The sequence below is a fragment of the Condylura cristata genome, unplaced genomic scaffold (assembly GCF_000260355.1).
Source record: "Condylura cristata isolate star-nosed mole 26May11 unplaced genomic scaffold, ConCri1.0 scaffold00017, whole genome shotgun sequence".
NCBI lineage: Eukaryota > Metazoa > Chordata > Mammalia > Eulipotyphla > Talpidae > Condylura > Condylura cristata.
Genome location: NW_004567118.1, coordinates 20789107 through 20813961, shown reverse-complemented (window position 1 = coordinate 20813961; position 24855 = coordinate 20789107). Strand labels below are relative to the sequence as shown.

The following is a 24855-nucleotide window of genomic DNA, read 5'->3' as shown; positions in this document are numbered from 1 at the left end:
ATTGAATAAATATTTATAAATAAATATAATATTTATAAATAAAGAATGGTGGCCACAAAATAATGCAATTATATATTAACAGAAAAATCTGTCAACCAGAATTGTATATTAAGTTCTATATCTAAAATTATTCTTCATAAATGAAGATGATTACAAGGACAGTATTGGGTGATGTATTCTGACAGGAGCAAGGGGAGTTGCAGCTGTGAAGTTTTAGGGAAGCGTGGGGAGAAAAGTAGTAAAGAGTAAAGCTTGCCCTGTTGCACCTTTGAGCTTGTATATGAAGGGTGTGGGAGAGAAACTAGCCAACACTGCAGACTTCTGCCGGGAAATCTGCCCAGACATTGTTGGGGCAGGAAGGTACAAACCTTTTATGATAGACCATTCAGAGTCAGCCTGAAGATAGAGGGGATTTTGCCAGGGATGATAGGGCCTATCATATAGGAATCATAGACCAAAATATGTGGAGGGGTGGAAGATGGAATCAGGAAGGGGCATGCATAGAGTGGTTTTGGGTTTGGGTGCCAGGGGGTGACTCAGGACTTGTTGTGGTGACTGACAAACAGAAACAAAAGGGCAGGATAAGATTGGTTCAAGTGATTTTCAGGTAGATGGAGGTGGTGAGGTTGATCACTGGGGTAGAGGTAGGAGGACCTTGCAGGGAACAGAAGGGAGTGGACTTCCTCTAACAGGCAGAAGGATGGGCATTTATCTCCATCCTATGGATGGAGTTTGGCAGAAAGCCTTGTCACTCTCAGGATGGCATTTTTCTTTTGGCAGGCAACTAACTACAAAGACCTTCAGGGGGTCCAAACTATAGTACTGACTAAAATGATTAGTAGAGGATGTTAAGTGTCCACATTCCCAGGTCTCACCCTTTCTGTATTATCTGTTTCAAAGGTCTGCATTGGGTGGGGCCCTGGCATTGCATTTAACAGGTGCTTCTAATGGAGGTAGTGATTAGACTACTGTGAATAATATGGATCTGCGCCAGCTTGTTCATAAAATCTGTCAGGAAATGAGACCTGGAAAAGTCTGGTGACTTTTCCTGCAGTCACCTGATCTCAGGTCCAACAGAGTCCAGATCAAGACTCCACCTACCCTGCTGCCCCAGGCAGTTGCTACCATACCTTTACATTGCTCTGTTTGTTCCTTGGGCTGTTCTAGTTGGTATTAATTATTAGCTTCTTTTATTTTATGAGGTTGATACTTGTAGTATAGCTAATTACTCACTTTTTGAACCTCATCTTAGTAAAGTTGAGCATCAAGGAGGAATTATAGACAAAGTAGATAGTGCTGAGACCTCATATATCCATTACCTAACTTGGTAACATTATCATTAGCATTTTGCTATACCAGAGGGAAAGAAACTTCTTTCATTTCCTGACTTAGAAATTTGATTTTTAAAATTTGCTTGCCTTCTTCACGCTGTTCTGTCACTAAGCTCATTAATGTTTTTATGACCAGAAAAAGTTTTGTTACCTAATTTTATAGTTTGAATGCAATTTAAGAAGATAGTTACACACTCTGACAATAAATATGGTGAATATGTAAAAGACATTTTCATTTTAAGGTGTTTTCTCTTTTAATGTAGATTTTTTTTTAATCCTGAAGTCTTTCAGAGAGAAATAAGAGAGAAGATTATCTATAGGGAAAAATGGGAAATCTGCTAACAGTGGGTGAAATAGCTTACTGTAGGCCTGTCTGGATGAGACATAGCCATGTCCTCAGGGAGGTATTTGCTAGGGCACTGGGAAAATAAAGTGATAAGGCACTTGCTAGGCTATTTTTAAATGAAAGCTTAGAAGTTGGCAATGGAAAAACCCTCTCAGGTTATTATGCCTTCCTTCTCCCTTAGTCCTTGCAGAATGTGAAATTCTTTCCTGTAAGCTCACTGGTATTAAAATCAGTGCATTACAAGTGGAATCTTTAAAACTACTTCAAAGTAAAGGGCATTTCCTAGTTAAATTTCACAATAATGTTTCTTAATTGTAAAAATAACCTGGCATTCAGGATGAACCACCCTAAATACATTACAGTAATACAGATTGTCTAATGGAGAGGCAGTGGACACAGGTAGATAATTTATTAGATACAGAAGGAAATTAAGACAGTAATTTGTTAAAATTTGAAATAATCTGGTTTCAACCATGAGCTTGAAATTAGACAGCATTCAAAGCTTAATTCTTTGTAAATAACGTACATCCTTTTTTACTGTGATAAAATATACAAAATTTACCAACTTAACTGGTTTAAAATGTACAGTTCAGTGGTGTTGAATACATTCATCACATTGTGCGACCACTCATTTCCAGAACTCTTCTCATTTTACAAACTGAAACTGTGTATCCATTAAAAAATAATTCCCCATCCTTTCTGCCCACTTCCAGCCCCTGGCAGTCCCATTCTACTTTCCATATCTGTGGATTTAACTACTCTAAGTACCTCATAAGTGGAATCAATCACACTGAACAACTTCTGTGACTTATTTCACTTAGCTTAATGTCTTCAAGGCTTATTCATGTAGTAACATTTTGCAGAATTTTCTTCCTTTTGAGGAATGAAAAATACTCCACTATATATATATATATACACATATATATATACATACACAAACACACACACATATATATATCATATTTTACCTGTTCATTTGTTGATTGGACACTTGCATTGCTTCCATGTTTTGCTGTTGTGGATAATGCTGCTGTGAACATGTGTGTACAGCTGTCTTGGTCCACCCTCGTTCTCATTCTGTGTGCCAGTGGCTCCAGGATCAGATGCACAGTTGCTGGTCCCTTGAGTGGACCATTTGTAGCTGCTACTGGGCTTAGAGCTGAAGTTTACCTCATTTTACTCTTGAAGCCTTCTCCTGTAATTTATGAGCCTTCAATAAACTCCACAATTTCCAAAATAGTTACAGTATAGGGGTTCTGCCAGTGTAATAAAGCAATAGGTAGGGAGGCAGATTCCTGATGCTTCCTACTCTGCCATCTTCCTAGAATCCTTCAAAGAGTTATATGCTTATCTTTTTTATGGTCTGTCATCTTCATGAGGACACTGATTAATTTTCTGCTTTGTTCACTGTACCCTGGAGTCTGGAAAAATTGATAGACAGTAGGTGCTCAGCAAATATTTGTCAAGTGAATCTATACTGTGGCAGAAATATGGTGGGTAGTTGTGCTCAATCTTGAATACAAATGTCATGAGTAACATGTTTTATTCTTCAGTGTGTAGAGCTGATGGCTGTGCATAGTTCCTATTAGATGCTCTAACAGCTTCATTTTTCACTTACTGGGGTCCTGACTTCATTTTTATAGGGGCACCATGCTTGTCTTATTGATGCTGGTATAATTGTTTTTAAGGTAATAATTTAAATTTGGGAGTCACAGACTGTCCCTAGGTCAGATTGCTTGTTTGAACAACATAGTAGCTTAAATTGTTCTGACTTTGAAATAAAGCTTTAGGCAATGCTTATCCTTTAGACAGGCTACCGCTTTGTTGCTTCTTTATCACAATTATAATTATCTAGTTTTTGTGTTTCTTTGTTTATTGTCAGTCTCCCTGTCTGGGCTGTGAGCTCAGAAACCATTTCTGCCTCACTGACCACCTTCACTCCAGTTCTAGCCAGTGCCTGGTACTAGCTGGCACCTGATGATAATAGTTGAATGGATGAGCAAGTGACATCTGGGATAGAAGATGATCCACAATGTATGAGGTGTACATGTAAACTATTAAGTTTGGTCTTTTAATACCAAACTCCCTGGTGACGCAGTGGGTTAGGACACAGCACTGCAAGCGACTGCAGCTGCTTCAGTGGGAGTTGGATCCCTAGCCCTGGAGGTGACCCACATGGCGTGGCAGACGTCTCCTGTCTCCTGACCCGCCCGCTGCTCCCCTAGGCAGTGTACTTCCATTGCTCTGCCTGTTCTGCTCCCCACTCTGTCTCTGGTGAATCCTCTCACCGCCACACCTCTGGCCTGTACCCCAGCTCTTATACTCATAAATAAAGACAAATCTTAAAAAAAAAAAAAAGTACTGAACATACTTAAGCATGAATAGCCCTTAAAGTTGCCCACTTGTTTGCCTTTACTCAGTTTATTTCTGAAATTCTCTCAGGAATTTGCCTTTTTTGGATTATTAGTCATCATAATCATTTATAAAATGATTCCTATGTGTTTTCTCATTGTGATAATTATTCCACTTAGAAATTGGGACACAATTGCAGATAGTGAATTTTCTTGTGTCACCCTGCCAGGACACAACAGGGTGAACTTGAACCCAGCTCCCAAGCTCCAATTTGGTGCTTTTTCTGTCACCCCCTACAATGAATGCCCTGTCCTGTTTCTGTCCAGGGGCCTGGGCCTCTTGTGTCTTTTCTAGGAAAGAGGATGAGATCACTGTAGCACCCTCCAGTAATACTACTGTTCATTTTATAAAGAACATTAGAAACCAAAATTGCATTTTGTATCAAGATGTCTAGTTAGCTATCATATATGCTATTTCTAGAAACTGAATTAAGTTTTGGCCCTTCATATTTCTTGTACCTCCAACAAATAATCGAAATATTCAGGAGTCAGTTACAGTCACGGTGCAGGCTCCTGTGCATTCTTGGCTCTCTTCCTGTCCGCCTTGGCCAGGCTGCTGTGGGACTGGTGCTCAGCGTCTTACTGGAGAGGCACTCTTCACATTCTTCCCAGGGCTGGATACTTAGTCTGCTCCGAAACTTTTTCCTGTCTTCCTTGTGACTTTCTGTCTGGTTCGAATGCCAGCCTGCCTGTCTTTAATCTGGGGGCTCTAAGGCTGGCATCCCAAAACACATGCTACAGGCCACACATGTGGCTTGTTCTAGCTTTGTAGGGGCCTACGAGCCTGAAGATACCCTCTGGCCTCTCGTCTAAGGTACTGTGCCACAGGACAAAAGAGCAGAGAAGACCCTTCACTGGCAAAGTGACTACCATTTAAGTTAGGATATTCTTTCTTTCCAGGTCAAAGAAGCCTTACTTGCCCCTCATATGCTTGAGAACAAAAAAATAGAGCAGTTTTACTCTGCTTTCCTTTCTGGAAAAAAAAAAAAAAAAAAAGATGTATTTTCAGATATGGTCACAAGCATGGCCTGTTTCTTATGCCACTTTTACTAGACCAGCTGTTGAGAGCTGATCATCACTTATGAAATACGAGTGGGTGTTAGTTGTGGGAACAGATCACTGCTTTTGGTGATAGCGAAGCCACCCCTTGCCACATGACTTCAGTGTCCTTCCTTCTAGTTGGAATCCCTCTCTGCCCTTTAGCCTGATTTTCTTGTGTATAACATGGCAAATTATTTCATGACCGACCCATACAGACCTAAAAATCATTTTTTTTAAAGATTTATTTATTTATACATACAAAACTGGGGTACAGGCCAGCGGTGTATGTGTGGAAGAGAGAGGATTCACCAGAGACTGAGTGGAGAGCAGAAAAGGCAGATTGACTGAAGTACACTGCTGAGGGGAGCAGTAGGCTGGTTAGAAGAGGTCTCTGCGCATGTGGGTCAGCTCCCTGGCTGGCTGGGCATCAAACTCATGCTTCAGTGGCAGTGATAGCTTCACAGTGCTGTGCTTTAACCCCTTGCATCACCTGAGAGGGCCCAAGTAAATCATTGTTATTGTTTAACTTTGGGAGGGTTTTCAGATCTCCTCCTTTGATTTTCAGAAGTGGTTGTCAACAGTTTTATTTCTATATGTGGTTTCTGAATAGATTCCAAACTTGTTTTTGTTTGATAGCTCAATTTATTTTTTAAATTGCTTCAAAGGCGAAAGGAATCTTGAGGTCAGACTCCACCTCTGAAATGCACCAAGGGATTTTGACTGAAGGAGATGGAATGTAAGGCATAAAAGGTGACATTTCTGCTCACAGTTTATTTCTTGGTGATAATCTGTTTCTAGTTTGAGTTTTCAAACACCCCTTTAAAGAAGCTTTCACTGGAAAACAATGAGGTAGTTGAATTCCAGAGCTGCAGTGAGAAACCATGGACTTCATGATTGCCTAAGCCCAGGTAACACTCCCTGGTGATGGGGCTTTTCTACCAATACACTATACTCCAGTTTAGAGCTCTGTTTTCTGTGGCACATGAAAATACAAGTATATTGGCCCACTGTTAACACCTGAACTGTAACTTCCTCACAGTGTTGAGGCTCATTAATGTGAGGCTGCACCTCAAGTCCTTCCCTGTCAGTGAAAAGAGTGGATGACGAGTGTTGAGCACACGCTGCTGTTTAGGCAGTGTACTGTGTTTTTCAGCCCATGTGTGGGCTGTGGTTTCTATTTCTGACCTCTCCATACCCCCTTCCTGCTTTCTGCCACGACTAAGTGTGCTGGGACCGTCCCTTCTTTGTGCAGACATGCTGATCTCCAAATGCTGGAAATTGTGAGCAAGGTCCTTCCCCCTTCTTTTATTTATACTATCAATCTTGTCTTCCCAGTTATATCTGAAATTACTGAAATTAGTAGATAAGCATTTAGGTGTAATATATGAATTTTAGAAACATATTATGGAACCTGCTAATATCCTGTTTTCAAAGAAAACAGGCTGCCCTTTGAACTTACTGTACATAGATTTATTTCCTAAGCACGATATGTGGCAATCAGGACACGGCTCCTTTCTTCCATTTAAGTGCTGTTCCTTTTGCTCAGAGACAGTTCCCAGACACCATAGCAATGGGACTGAGTCATCTCTGTGTAGTTCTTTGTGCATCCTGACTTTTGAGTGTGAGACAGGAAGCTGGTGCAGTATCTCTAAGGTACTACTAGGGAGAACTGGCCACAGTGCATGCAGGGCAGCCACTCAGCAGCCTGAGTCTGAGCCCATGCTTGGCAAAAAGCAGCTGTGTCCTGCAGAATCCCCTATGGGCATCTACCAGGTTGAGGCCAAGACTGCACTGTGGGCCTTCACTGAGACCACCGCCCACAAATACCCGTTTCCTCATGGAGGAGTCTATGGATTGGTATGGTTTTCTTTTTTTGAAATATGTTTCTAGTTTCATTTCAATTTGTAAAATTTTCAGAGACTGAAAATGATAGTATTACTTTTCTCCACAACAAGTTTCGGAAGGAGAATCAGGTGAGGACTGACCGCACTGCCTCCTGTAATGCTTTCTGGGTAGCCAGGATCCTAATGACTGTCTCAATTGTTCTGGGCTCTGTGCGCCTCTGGGAGGCATTGTTTGCTCAGTGGTTCTGTTGCCTGCTCGAGTCACTGTCCAGTGAGAGAAGAGAAGTTCCCCAGGCTGAGCAGTCAGCTGAGAGCATGGGGCCTGGAAAGATACTTGTGTCCAGACCTGGAGTCTACGCAAGAGTCTACGTATCAGACTTGGGGGAAGGGTTGGCAAGACAAGACTCACATTTTGTCACTAATTTTGTTTGGTTTTGGTTCTTCTAGGAAGGGTCTGCTGAAGATGAGGGTCATGGACTTTGCCACATCAACAGCCATCCTGCCCCTGATGTTTGGCTGTGTGGGAATCTTCAGCCTCTTCAAGCTGCTGCAGCACATGCGCATTAAGACTTACTTCCAGAATGTTGTGGTGGTCATTACAGGCTCCACCTCAGGCCTGGGGCTAGGTGGGTGCTGGGTGCATGCTGTCAGGGGGCGGGTAGTCAGTTGGCCTGAGCATAAGCAGCAGTTAAGCTGCACAGGGACCACCAGCACAGGTGCAATAAGGAAAGCAGCTGTGTGACTAGGGGTAAGAATCTGTTGCTGTCCCTGGTCCACTTGGAGAAACTAAGAGCGCCTGATAGCGCCAGTACTGGGAGATAAGCTAGTGCGGAAGACAGTGGCACACTGGAGACTACCTGTTCCACCTCACTTGCCACAGCTCCCACTAGTTGTTGAAATAGGCATTTGTATGACAAGTCTCTAAATTTTCAAATAATGACTAGTTCAAAGTTTTTACCGCTGTCTTTATTTATCCACACAAAACATGCCTTTTGCTGGTTCTAGGCAGCATCCCTAGTTTTTAGTCTTGGCAAGGGTGAACAGAGAATAAGTGTTGCCTCAGCTATTCCTTAGCCAGGTTTTCCAGTTTAATACCCTTTTAATTTGGTGGCATGTTGATCTTCCAGTCCTAGGAATTGTTTGTTAGACTGGGCCTGGTGTCAGACGGAGCTGCCCACACGAGCTTTGGTGCTACCACCATTGCTTCCCGAGGTACTGTGACCTTGGCAGAGTGTATGGAGAGCAAATGTAGACAGTTATGTAGAGCTTTCTTCTGTCTTTCTCAGCATGCACACATGTTCCACACCACACCATACATCATCCATACTTGCACTTAGACAGGAGAGGAGGCTCAGAGGCACTCTGAATTGTGGTCAGCCCGCTGCTGTGTCTTCAGATGGTAACAGGACAGCCAACTCAGACCCAGCATTTTCCACGAGGCTCTGTGTTTAGTGCTGGGACAGATAAATGAAAGACATTCCTTTCTTTCATGTAGTACATGGTCAAATAGGGGAGAGAAGTAGGACTTAACTCAATAGACTGCCATTTTAGTAGCGGGTATTCCATCAAGACTAGTAGGTAAGGCACATTCATAAATGTAGAGTTGTACTTCATCTGACTGAATCCTCATAGCTAAGGTTTGACTTCCCTAGGACTTTTAGTCAGAAACCACAAAGCTAAGATAAAACTCAAACCTCAGATTAGAACTCATAGTCTTGTTTCTCTTGAGGAGATGGCCAGGGAAAAGGCAGATGGGAGTCAGCAGAGGGGCCAGTGCAAATAGGACAAAGCTAGGAACAGCATGGAGACTAGCAAGTACTTGGGTATTAACAGAAGCACAGAACACTAGTGGGGCCTTGTATGCAGGGAAGCCTGGTAAGGCTTTAGGTGGCATGGACTTGTTTGTACACTACTGCAATGTTTAGGTGAGATTTTGGGAGCGAACCTTGGGTCTGTCATTAGATATCCAGGCCTGCATGGGGTCAGCTGCCTCCAGGCCCTTTGCCACTGTCAGTCCTCTGACCTTACTCAACTACTATATATAGGGGAGTCAGCAGCCACTTATTTTGACCTCAGAGAGAGAGAGCTATTTTTTTTTAAAGACCTTGAAGAATATATGAGTGTTGACTGAAATGCAAAGGTGAGTCACAGGTGCTTCAATATGTGGACGTTTGAAAAAGGACACTGTCCTCACCATCATCCCACATTACCACTTCCAGACACTAGAACTGTGAACGGAATAGAAAACATGATTGAAAGAAAAATGAAACATATATAAAATATATTATACACATAGATAAACATATACACACCTATATATACACATATTTACACTACTTCCTGAATTCCAAATTATTCCGTCCCATTTGATACCTTAGGGACAGTAGTTATAGCTCTCTTTCCCATCCAGCAATAAAGTAGACTTTCAAATACAGACACCGCTTTTGGTGAGTACTGGGTTACTGTTCTTTAGCTTCCAAGTTGCGCTAGTGGCTCTGCCTCCCATGTTAGCCACCCTGAAGATTTGGTTTATGTCATGAGTCTTCACAGCCTTTTATATTTCTCCTTTTTGATCTCCTGTATTATATATATAAACCACATGAGCTTGCTCTTGTATAACAGTGGGACCACTGACTGACAGAACAGAATGTTCTGGATGTCCACTTTAGCCAGCCTAAGCCCTGAGGTCATGAACAGCTATCTTGATTTACAAACCATAAGTGCTAGAAAATCATGTGGAGCCCTAGATAGATGGTACCTTGGGGCTGTTTTCCTTTGACCCTTCTGCCTCCCTGTATCAGCCTTTTCAAGAAATGAAAGTGGAAACCTTTCAAGCCATGTTTTTTTCATTCTGACCCTCCCTACACAAACTAATTTCCTCCCTTTTTGGCTTTGCCAGGAAGCAAAACTTTAATAGAATATAGGCAATATTTTTTAGAAGTTGTTTATATACCACTATTACTTCTCCCACCTTTAGTTCTGTGTGTTGGCACCTTTTGGTGGCACCTCACAAAATGTCTATTCTACTGGTCAGCAGAAGACAAAGTAGGGTGAGTTGGAAGCCAGTAGTGCCATTCTTAGGGAATGGTTAGTACTCTGGGTAGCAGTTCTAGCCTCAGGAATGCAGACATCTGGCCTTGAGTACAGCCCCACCCCCACCCTGGGAGGGCTTTGCTGCTTTTTCAAAGATGATATAGCATGCCTGAAATGTATTGATTTAGTCTACCTAGGACTTCTTTTCTAAAAACTCCATTTGGAAACTTGCAGGGAGGCAAGTAAAAGCTGTACAAGAAGCCAAAGAAGAAGTTGTGGAGTGAAGAGAGTGCTTTGTACTATGAAACAGCCTAGACTTTAAGTGCTTTATTGTTTCTTGAAGGTGGCTGGAATTTCTTCCCTCTTATTTTGAACCCTTCTAGCTCTAAGGAATCTGAACACTTTGCAGGGAAGATTATCAGAGCAATATACCCTACCCAGATCCTTCAATCTCTCTCCCCTTCCAGGGAGAAAGTGACATTGACAGCCTTGACTCCTCAGCCCCTTGCTGTAGCTCCCAGTGCAGCCCTATCTATCCCTTGTAGGAGCCAAAGTGGCTTAGGCACCACTGGACAGCCTCAATGCTTTAGTGTGAGACTCAGTGGGCAGCTCACTGAATAAGTGAGTCTTCTAGGGGCTGAGGGGCCCGTATAGACCTTAGTGAGGCAGGCAGGGCCCTCTCAGCACGTTGATAGTGCTTTTTATCTACTTTAACTCATTCAATACAGTGCTGCTATTTTTAGTTCTCAGAACAGGCATGTAAGAAACAGAGATTGTAACTTACCCAAGAATCACAGAACCAGTGTCAGAAGTCAGAGTTAGACACAGGAAGCTAGCAAGTCCATTCTCCTGACCACTGGGCTATACTGCTCTCCATAAGCTGTACATTTTCAAAGCACTGGTCATTTAGCTAGGTCATGTATTGGTAAGCATGAAGCAAGAGCCCTTTACCTCCTCACCCTGCCAGCTTAGCACCAGGTTCTGCTCCCCTCCACAGCCCTGCCCCCGGTCTCATGCCTGCCCCTCCCTGGGCCATTCCTCATGCTGCTCCACCATAATTGACTACAGTCTCCCTCGGGATTTTGACACCAGAGTGGTGAGACCAGTTAGAGGCTTCTTTCCTGTCCAGCAGGGGAATTGTGTTGATGTGACCCCAAAGCCACCCACAGCCTGTTTCCATCTTGTGAAGATGCCAGACTGAGGCAGGTGAAGCTGAGAATGGATTGCCAGCACAGATCTAGTTCTTGCTGCAAGACCGTGGGCACTGCCATTCCTGCTCCTCCCACGTGTTAGCCATTTGGCTTTTCTCTTAATTCTTGTGCTTTCCCAGAAGACTTCTGAGAAATTCTCTTTGTATTTTGTCCCTGTATAAGTCAAGTCTCTTTTCTGCCCCCAGTAGAATCTTGGCTGATAGAGGTACCCAAAGAGCTTTTTCCCCTCTGCCACATGGTCTTAGTGAAGTCATCTGGTGTCACCTGAAATGTAGCAGCTTAGCAGAGCTGGTCTCCTTCTTTTCCTTCCTCCCCAGTTGGCAGAGAGCTCTTAAAATGCAGCCCCTTTATGATCCTTTGCTGTTACAGAAACTCAGCATGCTTTAGCTCTTTGAACTCCAGTTGTGTCATTTCCATTAGATTTTCCACTTTCTGTCCTGGCTGCATCATGGCCCCTCAGGCATTTAACTTTGCACCCTCTGCCCTGATACTTTCAGACTTTAGGACTGTGGGGGGGGCGGGGGCCTCTCCACTTACTCAGAGTCCCATACCCCTGTGTTTTTGCAGAACCATGCAAATACTCTGAATTAGACATGTGCCTTGAATTGAAGGCACTTGCATTGAAGTGACTTGATAAATAACCTGAGCGATAACAGCTCTGTCATTCTGTTTCTCACTCCTAGCTCCATGCTAGGCCACAGTAGCATCTAAGGCATATGTGTTGAGTGTGTAAAGAAACAAATACACATCCTGAAGTGTTGGATAAGAGTGAACTGAATTACAGTGAGGAAGAAAGACTGAATTTCCTCAGCTGTCAAGACTCTTTTGCGGGAGGCCTTGAACCTGCAAGGCCAGGGAGTCAGGACCCCAGGTCCGGCGAACAAAAAGAAACAGTCACACGCGTGTATCAGAACAAAGAGAAAGCGTTTATTTTGTTTTTATCTCGTTTATATAAAATACAAGAGGTGGGAGATGCAGAAGTTGGGCAGGGAAAAAGCCAATGGACACTAGACATGCAGGGATGTTTTGACGGCGGGGACTCTCGTGAGGGACAAAAATGGGCGAGAATGGAGCAGTGTTTTGATAATAGGTGCGTGAGAAAAGAAAGAGGAGAAGGAAAAGGTGGGGGCAGGGAGTTCTTCCCACATGCCTTTTACAATCCGGATGTTTTTCTCTATCCGGACTCCATTTCACCTTTTTATGACTGCTGACAGATGCCAGAATGCCGGCTTCGGTCCCCAACACTCTTTCTTCTCCCTTAGAATGTGCCAAGATCTTCTATGCTGCGGGCGCTAAGCTGGTGCTCTGTGGCCGGGATAGGGAGGCCCTAGAAGACCTCACCAAAGAACTCACTGCTTCTCAGGTCACCAAGGTGAGTCCAGGGGGTATTGCATGGGAAGAGGGTACAGTCCATCCTCTCCAGGCAGCTGAGGAGCTGGTGGCTCAGTCCTGGGCCAATGACTGTGAAAAGCAGCCATATGGTTGCCTTGTGCCTGAGAGCAGCAGGTCTCTGCAGTAAACTCAGCCAGAGGCTTCAGAAGGAAGAACTGTCATGTGTTCAAGTCCCCACTCCCCTACTTACTGGTGCTACTTACCTAGTACCCCAAGTTTAGGGAATTCCTTCTCTGATGCCCTCCTTTCCCTCTTTTACCTCACTAATTCCAGTGCATCCTAGCGGGCAGGGGATGATAACTTTTAAATTTTTAATTGTGGGAAAATATACTTATCAATGATCATTTTAACTATAACTAAGTGTACAACTCAGTGGCATTAAATACATGCTGTCACCACTATCTATACTTTGTTTCCAACAAAAATCTAGATCCACCAAACAAAAATTCACTCTTACTCCATTTCCCCCAACTCCTGGGTAAAAGCTGTTCTGCTTTCTGCTCTGAATTTGTGTATTCCAAATATCTCAGTGTAAATGGGGAAATACAGTATTGGTTTTTCTGTCTGGCTTATTTCACTAAGCATAATTTGTTGGCACCAGATACAGAATTCTTAGTTTACATCCCTCCCTCTCTTCCCCCCACCCCCCAGCATATTTAATATATCTACCCTCACTGTCTTCTGGCTTCCAAAGTTGTCTTTTTTTTTTTTTTTTAGATTTATTTATGCATACAAAGCTGGGGTGCAGGCCAGAGGTGGGGAAAGGTGAGAGGATTCACTAGAGACAGTGGGGAGCAGAACAGGCAGATTGAAATGCTCTGCTGAGGGGAGCAGCAGGCAAGACAGGAGAGGTCTGCTGTGCCATGTGGGTTTCCTCCCTGGCCAGAGATTGAACTCATGCTGTAACGGACAGCTTCATAGTGCTGACACCTAACTCCTTGTGCCACCAGGGAGGCCCCTCTAAAGACTTCTGATGAGAAATCAGTTGACAGTTTTATTGAGGATCTTTTTTATGTAAGGAATAGCTTTTGCTACTCAGGATTTTATCTTTGTCTTTTGGACAGTTTGATTATGCCTTAGTGTGGGCCTTTGAGTTTATCCTCAAAGGGTTTTGAGCTTGGCTTTGGGCTTGGTTTTGAACTTTTTAATGTGTAGATTCATGCATTTCATTAAGTTTGGGAAGTTTTCAGCAATTGTTTCTTCAAATATTTTGCTTTCCCTTCGTTGGTCTATTTAATAATGTCCCCGAGGTCCTTCAGCTCTGTTTACTTGTCTTTTCTATTCTCCCTTTTGTTTTCAGATTGAAGTTTACTGATTCTCTCTTCTACACCTTCAGATCTGTTTTGAACACTTTCAATGTATTTTTTTCATTTCAGTTATTGTACTTTTGAACTCTATTTTTTATGTTCTTTTTCTTTATTAACATTTTATTTTTTATACATAAATTTCCTGCCTTTGTCCATGTCTTCCCATAGTACTTTGAATATTTTAAACATAGTCTTTGCCTTGTAAGTCCATCATCTGGACTTCCTCAGGGATTTACTTATATTTTTGAGTATCAGTGAAAATACGTATATCTCCTTTAAATCTACTGGAAGCCTCTTCAGCTAGTGGTGATTAAATAATACCAACCTGCCTCTGTGCTGCATCTTGGTAAAAAGAGCAGTGATCCATCATCCAAACACAACTCTGATATTTAGAAGATGAGGTCATTTTCGCCTACCTTGGCTCCTTCAAGTTGCAACAGAAATGTGGGGCTGACTTTCCCACAACTTCCTACCACTAAGCTAGTAACTGAAATTGAGCAAAATTATCTTATCATTTAACAACCTAACTCCCCCTGCAAGCTACCAACATTCAGATAGACCACAGAGTTCCAGATAGTCACTGCACAGAGTTTCTGTTAGCATAGTTGTCTCGCTGCATAAACAGATTCCTGGCACCTCCTATACTGCCATTTCCTGACTTCACACCCACCCCTCGTCTTTTTTATGTTTTAATAATATGCTCCTTTGGGAAGCCTTCTAGTTTAGATTGCTCAGTTGTTTATTTGTTTAGCATCTTCTGCTTCCCTAGGGCATTCTTTATAATTTTAAAAGTAATTTGTCTTCCTAGACTGTATGCTTCAGAACAGTCTAGTGTCTTGCTTTCTGTTGTGTCAAGAGTACTTTGGGAATATATAAAAAATATTTCATGAACAAATAAATAAAAGTGACTTAACCTGAGAAGTCTACCTGCTCTCACCAAGGCACTGTTTAATATAATGCCAGTATACAGCACTGGAAGCAGAGAGGACTGTGATTAATGGCTTCTGTGGTAATCAGTCGTAGTGATCTGTACCAGTTATGATCCCTGCCCTTTTCAGTAGTAAAGTTGTCCAGACCAGGTGTGAGTATGGTAGACAGTATCCTCCAGGCCACATCTCTTCAGAAGAGAGTTGCTGCAGGCTTTGTTAATTTGTGGGTAGTTGGTCACTCCCAGGACTCTGAAAAGCAGGGATGTGTGGCTCATATGGCTTGTAACCCTCTCCAGGTGCAGACACACAAGCCTCACATGGTGACCTTCAACCTCGCAGAACCTCAGGCCATAGTTGCAGCAGCAGATGAGATCCTGAAGTGCTTTGGCCATGTGGACGTGCTGATTAACAATGCTGGCATCAGCTACCGTGGCACCATCACGGACACCACCATTGATGTGGACAAAACAGTGATGGAGACAAACTACTTTGGCCCAGTTGCTTTGACAAAAGGTAACCATTTTGGACTAAAAGGAAAAAAGAGCATGATATGTCAGTATCCTTTTTATTCAGTTGGTTTCTTTTCAGCTAATGGTTGTCAGTTCCCATTCCCTGTTTACGTGGTTTGGTGTTGTCATTACAGCCTGGGTGTTAATTTTTTCCAGGCTTTCATTTCATTTCTTTATCTGCTTATAACCTCAAATCAAGACTTTCTCCTCACTAGCACTTCATTTGCACAGTATTACCTCCATTTCTTTTTCATCATGTTTGCCAACAATGCACCATTTTGTATTACTGGGAATATTGATTATGTCCAGCCATGGATTTCAGGAGAAAAGCTCTCCCTCGGAAGGAAACTAAGCCAAGTGCTAGTGGTGACTGGGCTCTGTCTGCCTTCTTCCCTGCCTCTTTCCTCCTTCCTTCTTCTGGCTCCTGCACAGGAGGCCTGAGAGTTCCAACAAACCATGATTTGAGAGCCCTACATTGTTCCCCTCTCTCGGCCTGACTGGACTAATAGGCGAGGTCTTCCAGTGTTAGGTTCAGGAACGTGAAGAAAGTCTTCTAAAACCTCTGCCTTCTTTCTTTAGCTCTCTTGCCCTCCATGATCAAAAGGCAAAAAGGCCACATCGTTGCCATCAGCAGCATCCAGGGCAAAATCAGCATTCCTTTTCGATCAGCGTGTGAGTACTCCCACCTTCAAATGTTTCTTTTTTTCTGATTATAAAAAGAACACACATACTATTCAGAATTCAGACAGTAGAGAAATACCACAGAGTGGGAAAGAACTTCATCAGAATGTGTTCTTCTGAGCAGAAAGCCCGTGTTCAGCGCCCAGCTTCACTCCGTATCCCAGAGCTTTGTACCTTAAAGCCCCAACCACAAAATGGAGGCAGGGCATTCTCAGCCTGGAAGGCTGCTGAGAAGGTTGAGTTACTCTGAGCACTGTGACCTCTAGAGCAGCCCCAGATACATGTCATGTTACCAGCCAGCGCGTCACCTGCTGCTTTGTCACTTGGCCACATATGCCGGCAAATTGTTTTCTACATATAAACAACATATAAAAATGGGGTTTATTATGCATACTGTTTAATGTCTTGTTTATTCCATTTGACACATAGAGCATTTATGGATTTACTTAGGTAAATGGACTATATGTCTTTTAAGTGGACATATAGTGAACTCATTGAATGGATATGACCTCCTTTAGCTGTTTTTCTTGAGGATTATTTTTCTCTTTCAGTCTTTGACGATTAGTGGTGATGCTTTTCCTAGAACATCTTTGAACAGTTTGATCTCTGGGGACTCATGGGAAGGTTTCAGTGACATAGCTCCCAGAAAGTGGAAATATTAGGATCCAAACATTAAAACTGCTAGCCTGACTTCCACTGCATAGTCTCACCTCCATGAGTGAGAGGGCTTTGCCAACATTTTGAGGTATCATTTCATTCATCTGCCTGCATCATGTTATACCATCAAGCAAAAGCAACCAATCTGTTTTTGTATTGCTTTGAGAGATTTAAAGGTAATTTCACTAACTACTTTAGTGGTTCCATTCTTTGTGCATCTTCTGGAAGGAAGTACTGCCTTGTATCAGCCGCACCTGCTCAAACTCACCTGTAGACCTGGCAGTGCAGGAGGGACAACAGAGCACAGCCGGCATTTTGGAAAGACAGAGAGTAACAAATACTCAGTTGGAGGATATGCAGTAGCCAATTAGATGAGCTGGAAATGAAACCAAAATTATCTGTGTCTCAAGACATGAATCCTGGCTCTACCATTTGGTTCTGGGTGTATGTCCAGGAAAAAGTTAACATAACTTGTTGGACTTCAATTTCCTTACTTATAAAATAGACTTATGATCATGATACATGTTCACAGATATGTTTTAAAAATATGAAAAAGCTGGAGATGGCAAGTCTTTTCTAAACTGTAAGGTGCTATGTATGTGCTGTTTGTTTCTATAGTGGTGGTTGTCCTGTGTGCCAGCATCCTGGGTCAACTCTGACAGCATCATAGGAGGCCATTGAAGGCCACTTGAGTGGTTGAGGAGTGTGTGTGTGTGTGTGTGTGTGTTTTATGTAGCTATAGATACACAGATATGTAGCTACATATAATATACAATATCTATGTACTCATGTAATCAAAGATGATGAAGCAAATGAGGTGAAATGTCATAATAGATAATCAGGGTAAAGCTAAAAGTAATTGAAGTTATTCTTTGTACTAAATTATTTCCAAGTTTTGCTTTGATTTAATCTCATTGGTTTTTGTTTTCACATTGCCTATGGCTGCTGCTGGCCACATACCCTTGGTCTGGACACTTTATAATGACTGGGCTGAGTATGGCTGTGGCTCCTGGGCCTGTCACTTAATCCTGACAAGCAGTGACCTTCTCATCTATATAATAATAGGAGGGCAGCTTTCTCTTCCTTGCTGACTGTCATGAGAGAGAAATGTGCTCAAATGTGAGGGGGGGGGTCCAGTGATGGCAAAGCCTGTTGGAGCATCACAGCACTATAGCCCTAGGAGAAACATTTTTAGAGTGCAGCCTTCTATTCTGCGGACCCCCAGCATGACTCACTCATCCTAGCTGTTAATGGCTTCACCCCGAACTGATAAGAGCAGTTTTCTGTACTCAGCTACCTACTGTCTATTCATTCAGCTATCTCAAACCAAAGAAGCTGGCCCAGAAAGGGACTCAGCATGTCAGACACTGTAAAGTTGCAGCATGTGACTTGCTGGTGATATTTCTTAGCCTTTTCACTTCTTAATTTCCCCTTTCCTTGCTTTTTTGACTGATGGATGCCCTTCTCTCCCCCCCACCTCCTGGTACCTTATCCCCCCCTGGCACCCATTTAGTACTGGCAAAACATTTAGTACTCTGAATTGGAGGAAACTGATTGTGAAGAGACCATGTGTTTCCCATGCATGTCACTGTAGTGCCACTGTGGTTTCCCCAGACTTAGCCATTCTCAGGAATTAAAGTGAACGGCATCATCGTGCGGCGTCATTGCTGTGGAGCAGAGGCAGCTCTGTTTCAAGCTCCATAAGTCTTCCAGATGAAAGCCACCTCAGGAAGGGAAATGAAATTCCTAAGAAAACCAGGAGCCAATTTTATACACACTCTCCCATGTATGCCTGGGTACATACCTACAAGGGCAAGAACTAGACTACTCTGAAGGCCCATGATGGGGCCATTTCTATGCTCCGGTGACCCATGGAGGAAGCATATTGTGGGCCTGCAAACAGCACAGAGGTGGTCCAGTGTCACTGGTGATGGAAGCTATGGTGGGAATAGTATGAACAGTATGAGCTCATTCCTATACAAGTTAATTATGTGTAAGATCACATGTATACGTGGATATGTAAAAACAAATCCTGGAGGCTGTTGGTATTCGTCACTTCTGGGGATGGCGCTGGAAGGCAGGAGAAGGACTTTCACTTTATATCCTTCTGAACTATTGCATGTTTTACTCATTAAGTATTGTGTTCTTATTTTGTTCTTAAGTTGGAATAATTTCAGATTTAAAAAAGGGTTGCAGGAATAGGACAGAGAGCATCCATGTGCCTTTCTTCACAGAGAGTCCCCAGTTGTTTGTATTTTACCACATTTGCTTTATCATGTTCTCTCTGTGTTTGTGCACATATAAATGTATTAAAAAATGTATATTTCCCCTGAACCATTTGAAAGTTGAGAACATGCTTCTTTCCTTGTAGATACTTCAGTGTTTCCTAAGAACAATGACATACTACCCTTCTTTAAATCTAGAAGTGAATGTTGCTTTAATATGATAATCTTAAATTACAAAATCCAATTTTTTAATAAAAAGAGTGAATGGGAATGAATGTGTGCTTGCGCCAGGCCATGTCCCAGCTCACTCACCTGCCTCTGGCAACTACCTTTGCAGATTCAGCCTCCAAACATGCAGCCCAGGCATTCTTTGACTGTCTTCGTGCTGAGATGAAACAGTATAAAATCGAGGTGACTGTGATCAGTCCCGGCTACATCCGCACCAACCTCTCTCTAAATGCCATCACTGCCGACGGGTCCAGATATGGAGGTGAGGCTGCGGCTGTCTTCTGTGGGAAGCTGTTGGTCAGCCAGTGAGACATGCTACCCTTGCCTGAGTGATGCTTTGATCCTTTTGATTTGCAATAACATGGGTGTGATTATGAGAATGTTGATTAGTCTTCATTGACCATGAACCATCCTTAGTCTGAGCATCACAACTGTAGCTCTCAGAACAGATTCCCTTTTGGGCAGGCAAAGAAGTTCCCAAGCTGAAATGCCAGACTTCCAACTAATCCAGTCTTAGTAAATTAACCTCATGGAAAGTATGGGTTAGTTAAACCAAGAGCTTTCCCACCCAGTATGCTTGCGGTGACTGATTCCAGGATCATCAAAGCAACATCCTAGACATTGGGAGTGTGGTTGGGGACACCAGTCTCAGAATTGCCAATGGACATCAAACAGACAACCCTGTGAGTTGACCTGCAGCCCTTACTCATGGGCTGAAGGCTTGGTCCTGGCATATAGGCCTCAGCCACGCAGACCAAGTGGGCTCTGCCTCTTCCGTCACTGTACCTGTGTGTCGGCAACAGGGCAGTGACTTGTACACACTGATGTCCACGCTGGAGCATTTACCCTGTCGCTTGTGCTGCCCAGATGTGATCTCTCGGACTGTGTTATAGCATCTCTCCGGGACCACCTGGCTCTGCACCCACCCCAGCTAGACCTGAGCCAGACTGCCCATGCCCTGTGTGGCAGCTTCTCTGTCACTCAGCAAGTCAGCAGAAACCACAGAGAGGTGCGGGGCCAGGGAGCCCTACACCTATTTTTACCTAGACAAACCTCTTTTATTCCCTCTGTGGCATTTTAAAATTGACAGTCAGAAACCACCTATTCGAATGAAGACACACAGAACAGGTACTGATAAGGAAGCTCAGGCAATTTGGATAGTTTGAATGGTTTTAAGTGGTCTGGGTTTTTGATTTCTGCTCTGTGCCTGCCAGCTGGTCCTGTCGTCAAAAGACTTGTCAGATTAGGAAAGAAGGAACATCAGTTGCTATTAACCAATCTAATGCCTCCTAAATTCTCCACAGCTGTCTCCTTTAATGCTAAAACAAACCCAAGGATTTCTTCCTGTTCCTATTCAGTGAACACAAGCCGCTCGCGGGGAACTGTGGCATCTTTTCCTCTCTCACCTCTTCACTTTTACCTCATTGAGTTCCTGGTGCATGTGGGGTAACAGTCTTCTGTCCCATCTCTGGCAACCCTGAAGCCAAGCTACTCTAGACAAATCTGATTGTTTGGCATCCTTAGTCACTGCTTATATTTTAATAGGCATGGTGTTCGATTCCCAAGAACAGGAAGGACCTCAGGTATGTGAGGGGATCACTCTTGGAGACTAATATATTTGAATTGGCCTCTGCCTTTGCCACAGACAGCCATGCAGATGAGCTGACTTGGGTTCTCCACTCACAGGCCTGCAGAGGATCTCTCGTTGCCTCAGAGTACAGGAGACGGGTGGCGCACACTGCCTGTCTCCTGGTAGGCTCCTGGGGAAACCCCACCAAGCCTACCCAGCAGCCCATGAAGCAGCCTACAACAGCTCAAGTCCTCAAGAGAGAGGGACTTCTGCTTCCACATTCATGTGTTTCTTTTGTTTATTTTAGTTATGGACAAGACCACAGCCCAGGGTCGAAGCGCTGAAGAGGTAGCTCAAGATGTTCTCACAGCTGTGGGAAAGAAACAGAAAGATGTGATCCTGGCTGACCTGGTTCCTTGCTTGGCCATTTATCTTCGAACTCTGGCTCCTGAGATCTTCTTCAGCCTCATGGCCTCTCGGGCCAGAAAGGAGCAGAAATCCAAGAACTCCTAGTGCCAGCAGAACCCAGCAGGGGAGCAGCACTCTCCTGACACTGCTGCTCTGAGGCTTTACTGGATAGTTGTCTCGGTTGGGAAAGATAAAAGATAAGTTTCTGCAGATTTCTGGGTAAGCCCCTGAAAGAAGAGAATGGGACCGAAAATGCCACCAACTTCTTCCCATGGGTGAGGGTGAAGGAATAACTTAGGAGCTGGGTTTTATTTCAGGATGAAATAAATTAATGTAGCAGTAAGCGTTGAAATCCTCTAGAAATAACCTCCTTTGAACTATAGCTTCTATTTAGAAAGTGTTTCAGTCTTGATATCAGAAGCCATCCTGACACCACTGGGCCCCTCTTCTCATATCGGGCTTATCCAAAACCACCACATGGGTGGAGTCCATTTCCAGGCTCCAGCAGTCTCATTAGTACCACAAATGGACTAATGCGATCCATCATTTGGCAGCCCAAGTGAACCCAGCTTTACCCTCTGAAAGCAGTTCCACAGGTTCCCTGTTCGTTCTCACCAGACATCACTCCACACAGATGAACTTACTAAGGAGAGAGCAGCCAAAAGGTAGGTTGCCGTTGGACATGGCCCCACATAGATCTAGAAAATACTCAACACAGGTGGGGAAGGATTCTAACGCAGTATCTGCTCTGCTGGTGGAACCAGTCTGTTTATTAGCTGTGACTTTGGAGCCTAGCCAGAAATACCTGCTTCCATCTCTCTTGTTTACTTAAAATACATAGTTATGGCTCATTGAGTTAACTTCCCACTTGAAGTTTAGGACAAAACTTAACCATTGTTGAAGATGACAGTGGAAATTGTGGGTCCATTGTACAGGCTTACCCAGGTTGGAATAAAAAAACTAACATCATAACTCATCTTACACCATGCCCTAACTTTGCCTTATGGTGTTTTGTCTTTGAAACAGTTCCCTGGAATTAAGAAATTAAGAATGGCCATAGCCAGCCTGTGTTCAGGCTGTTTGAGACTCTTAAGTATCTTGGGAATAGGACAAGTAGAGGGTTAGACCTAGAGGTCTCCCTTCTCCCAACTCTAGGCACACAGGTTGACAGGTGGATGCAGACATCACAGGTGGCTCTTTCCATAATAAACCTATTTTCCTGGCACAAAAATGATCTTGGTGTTTGCGTTAGAGCTGGGGAGGAGCTGGAACCACGACAGCAGGGCAGCCACTCAAGAGCCTCGCCAAGTCCAAAAAGTAAGGTTGCCCAGTGCGCAGCAGGTCCTTGGTACATGGCAGCAATGGAGGAATTTGGGAATGAGAGAATGGCTCACCTCGGCCCCATTGACTAGTGGGGGCCACACCCAGGTGCAGTCCTTGCCTTCCTGTTACCGAAAATGGCCAACAGCTGGGACTGCTGATACACTAGTCCTGAAGATTCAACTTGGCATCCTGTCATCAAAAGATGGCATCACTTCTGTCATTGAAGTGGCTGGTAGGAGCCCTGATGCCGGTGTGGGTACATGGAGTGCGGACATCAGGGTCTTTTAACTAGCTAACCAGCTGCCACTTAATATTCACCTAACATTCTATAGTCTGACATACAAACAGAACTTTTAAAATCTTGCTGTCCGAGGACGCGCGCCAGCTGCTCTGGAGGTAGGCAGCAGGTCAGAGGTGTTGGTGCGTTCACACTGCAGATATTTGCTCTTTGTGTCTTGGAGGGTAGGACAAATGAGGGGCTACAATTCAATGTTCTCTAATACCCTTGTGCCTGAAGCAATCTTGAGGACAGTGGTTTGGCTCCAGGAGGGGATGATGGAGCCTGCTGGCTGGTGATTGAACGAACACTGCACTTTCCCAGCAGGGCACCCACACCAGGCTTGTGCTGGGTTATCAACCATTGCCCCCTAGAGCTGGTGCTGCTGCTGCTCCACTTTCCCTTTTCTGTCCTCAAAAGGTGTTTTCTCTTTCATCCGTGAAATCTGCTGGGGAGGTTCAATATGCATGAATCAGAATTGGCTTTGCCTTCAGATAAAGTTCAAACACATTTTCCACACTGGCCTTAGGGCAGGAACAGGCCCTCTTTTGCTTTAGGCCAAAATCTGATACTGCAAAGACCCACTGGGTTTCTCTGGGCACAGCTGCTCCCAGACCTTGCTCTGAGCTCCCCAGCCTCACCCCCTTGTCAGGGGCCCAAAGCTGCTGCACCACCTGTGAACACTGGAGGGAACTGAGACCATAACAAGACGTGCATGTTGACCAGGTCTGCTCCTCTACACCTTTTACATAAAGGCTTGTTCTCCAGAGATCGGGGTAGTAATAGGTGGCCAACGACATGATCCACACCCTGAAATGGCACACACAGGGCTCACGTACATTTTGCAGAAGTGAACCAGGCTCACCTCTTGGCTAACTTGGCCTTTGCTTTCTCAGTTGGCAGTTACTTAATGCTGTTTCTTTAAGGGCACTGTGGTATTCCACAGAGGAACAGAACCCACTTGTGCAATGCTAAGTGGGAAAGTGGCAGAAATAAACCAGTCCAACAGGGCAGCCCTCCAGACAGGAGGTGTGGCTGGTGCACACGTAGAGGCCTGGAACCCAGAAGCCCTAGCCTGAGGCCCACAGCCACAATGAGTCCTGTCCTTGGCCTTGGTACGTGTAACTAAGATGGCATTTCAGGATCAAGGCTAGTCCACCCAAACAAGAACCACTTCGTTCTGGGCAGCTGGAGCCACCTGGCTTCTATTTCTGGTGAGGGATTCTCAGCTGACCTGATAGGGCCACTGCTTTGTCTGTTTCCAGTCACCTCCCTGCGAAATCTGATTTCTAAGTAAGCAGAGCTTGGGGCACCCTTTACAAATCTTGGATGGTATAAAAACACCTATTATTCTCACCCCACAGGCTCAACAGCCCAATGGGGTTGTGGGTATGGCAGCAGAAGGGAGGTTTGTTTGTCTGGGATCACTACCAACTTAGACCTGTTCCAGATGGCCAGGCTGCCATGTAAACAGGGCAGTGGCCACCCTGCACTCAAATCAGTGATTGGCAGTATCTCTAGGGCCCTTGGAATTAGATTCTCAAACTCCTTTGGACCACAGGTCTCTTGAAATCTTTTAAAGGATCTGGATCTTATTCCTGTAAAAAATGGCCCAGTCACTCCAAATGCCTTCCCCTGCACCTGCTCATTACTCTCTAGTACCAGACATCCCCAATGGAGGCTCTAAAACTAGATGAGACATCAAGCTGGGTGCTCTTCAGAGGGCCAATCAGAAGTCTGTACAGCTCTCCAGGGATGACTGGGAGCAAGAGGCCAGAAGGCTGCAGTTAGGGCAGAGCCAGCTGTGGAGAGATCACTTTCCATTTCTCCAGCACCTTGGAGGACATGTGGAAGATAGCGCACTGTAAGTTCTCGTATGGGAGGGAATCCAGGTCTTGACTCCTGGAGGAAAGGCCTGGGCTGGGGGTGGGGTGGGGGGGTGCCTTTGTGGGTGTTTCCCTGCATCTATAGCAATGGATTGAAATAATGGCCCATTGGCAGCTTTGATGCTCAAAGAAAAGAGTGTGTCCTCCTAAACTGGAATCGTTGGAAATCAGGTCCCAAGAGTCCTCCAGGTGAATCCAAATGGAAACTCAGGGACCTAAAAACTTTGTCACCATACCCCATCAAGT

The 24855-nt window shown here is 44.1% G+C and overlaps 1 protein-coding gene across 1 annotated transcript in view; it reads left to right on the top strand.

Annotated features, from left to right (window-relative positions):
- DHRS7B (dehydrogenase/reductase (SDR family) member 7B) overlaps window positions 1–22369 on the top strand; it is a 31810-nt gene extending 9441 nt beyond the window's left edge. Inside the window, exons 2-7 of the mRNA XM_004684515.2 lie at window positions 7421–7599; window positions 12480–12589; window positions 15142–15358; window positions 15934–16026; window positions 19255–19407; window positions 21023–22369. Of these exons, the coding sequence (XP_004684572.2) occupies window positions 7421–7599; window positions 12480–12589; window positions 15142–15358; window positions 15934–16026; window positions 19255–19407; window positions 21023–21228 (958 nt within the window). The 3' untranslated portion in view covers window positions 21229–22369. The remainder of the gene's footprint in view (window positions 1–7420; window positions 7600–12479; window positions 12590–15141; window positions 15359–15933; window positions 16027–19254; window positions 19408–21022) is intronic.
- Window positions 22370–24855: the final 2486 nt, after the last annotated feature.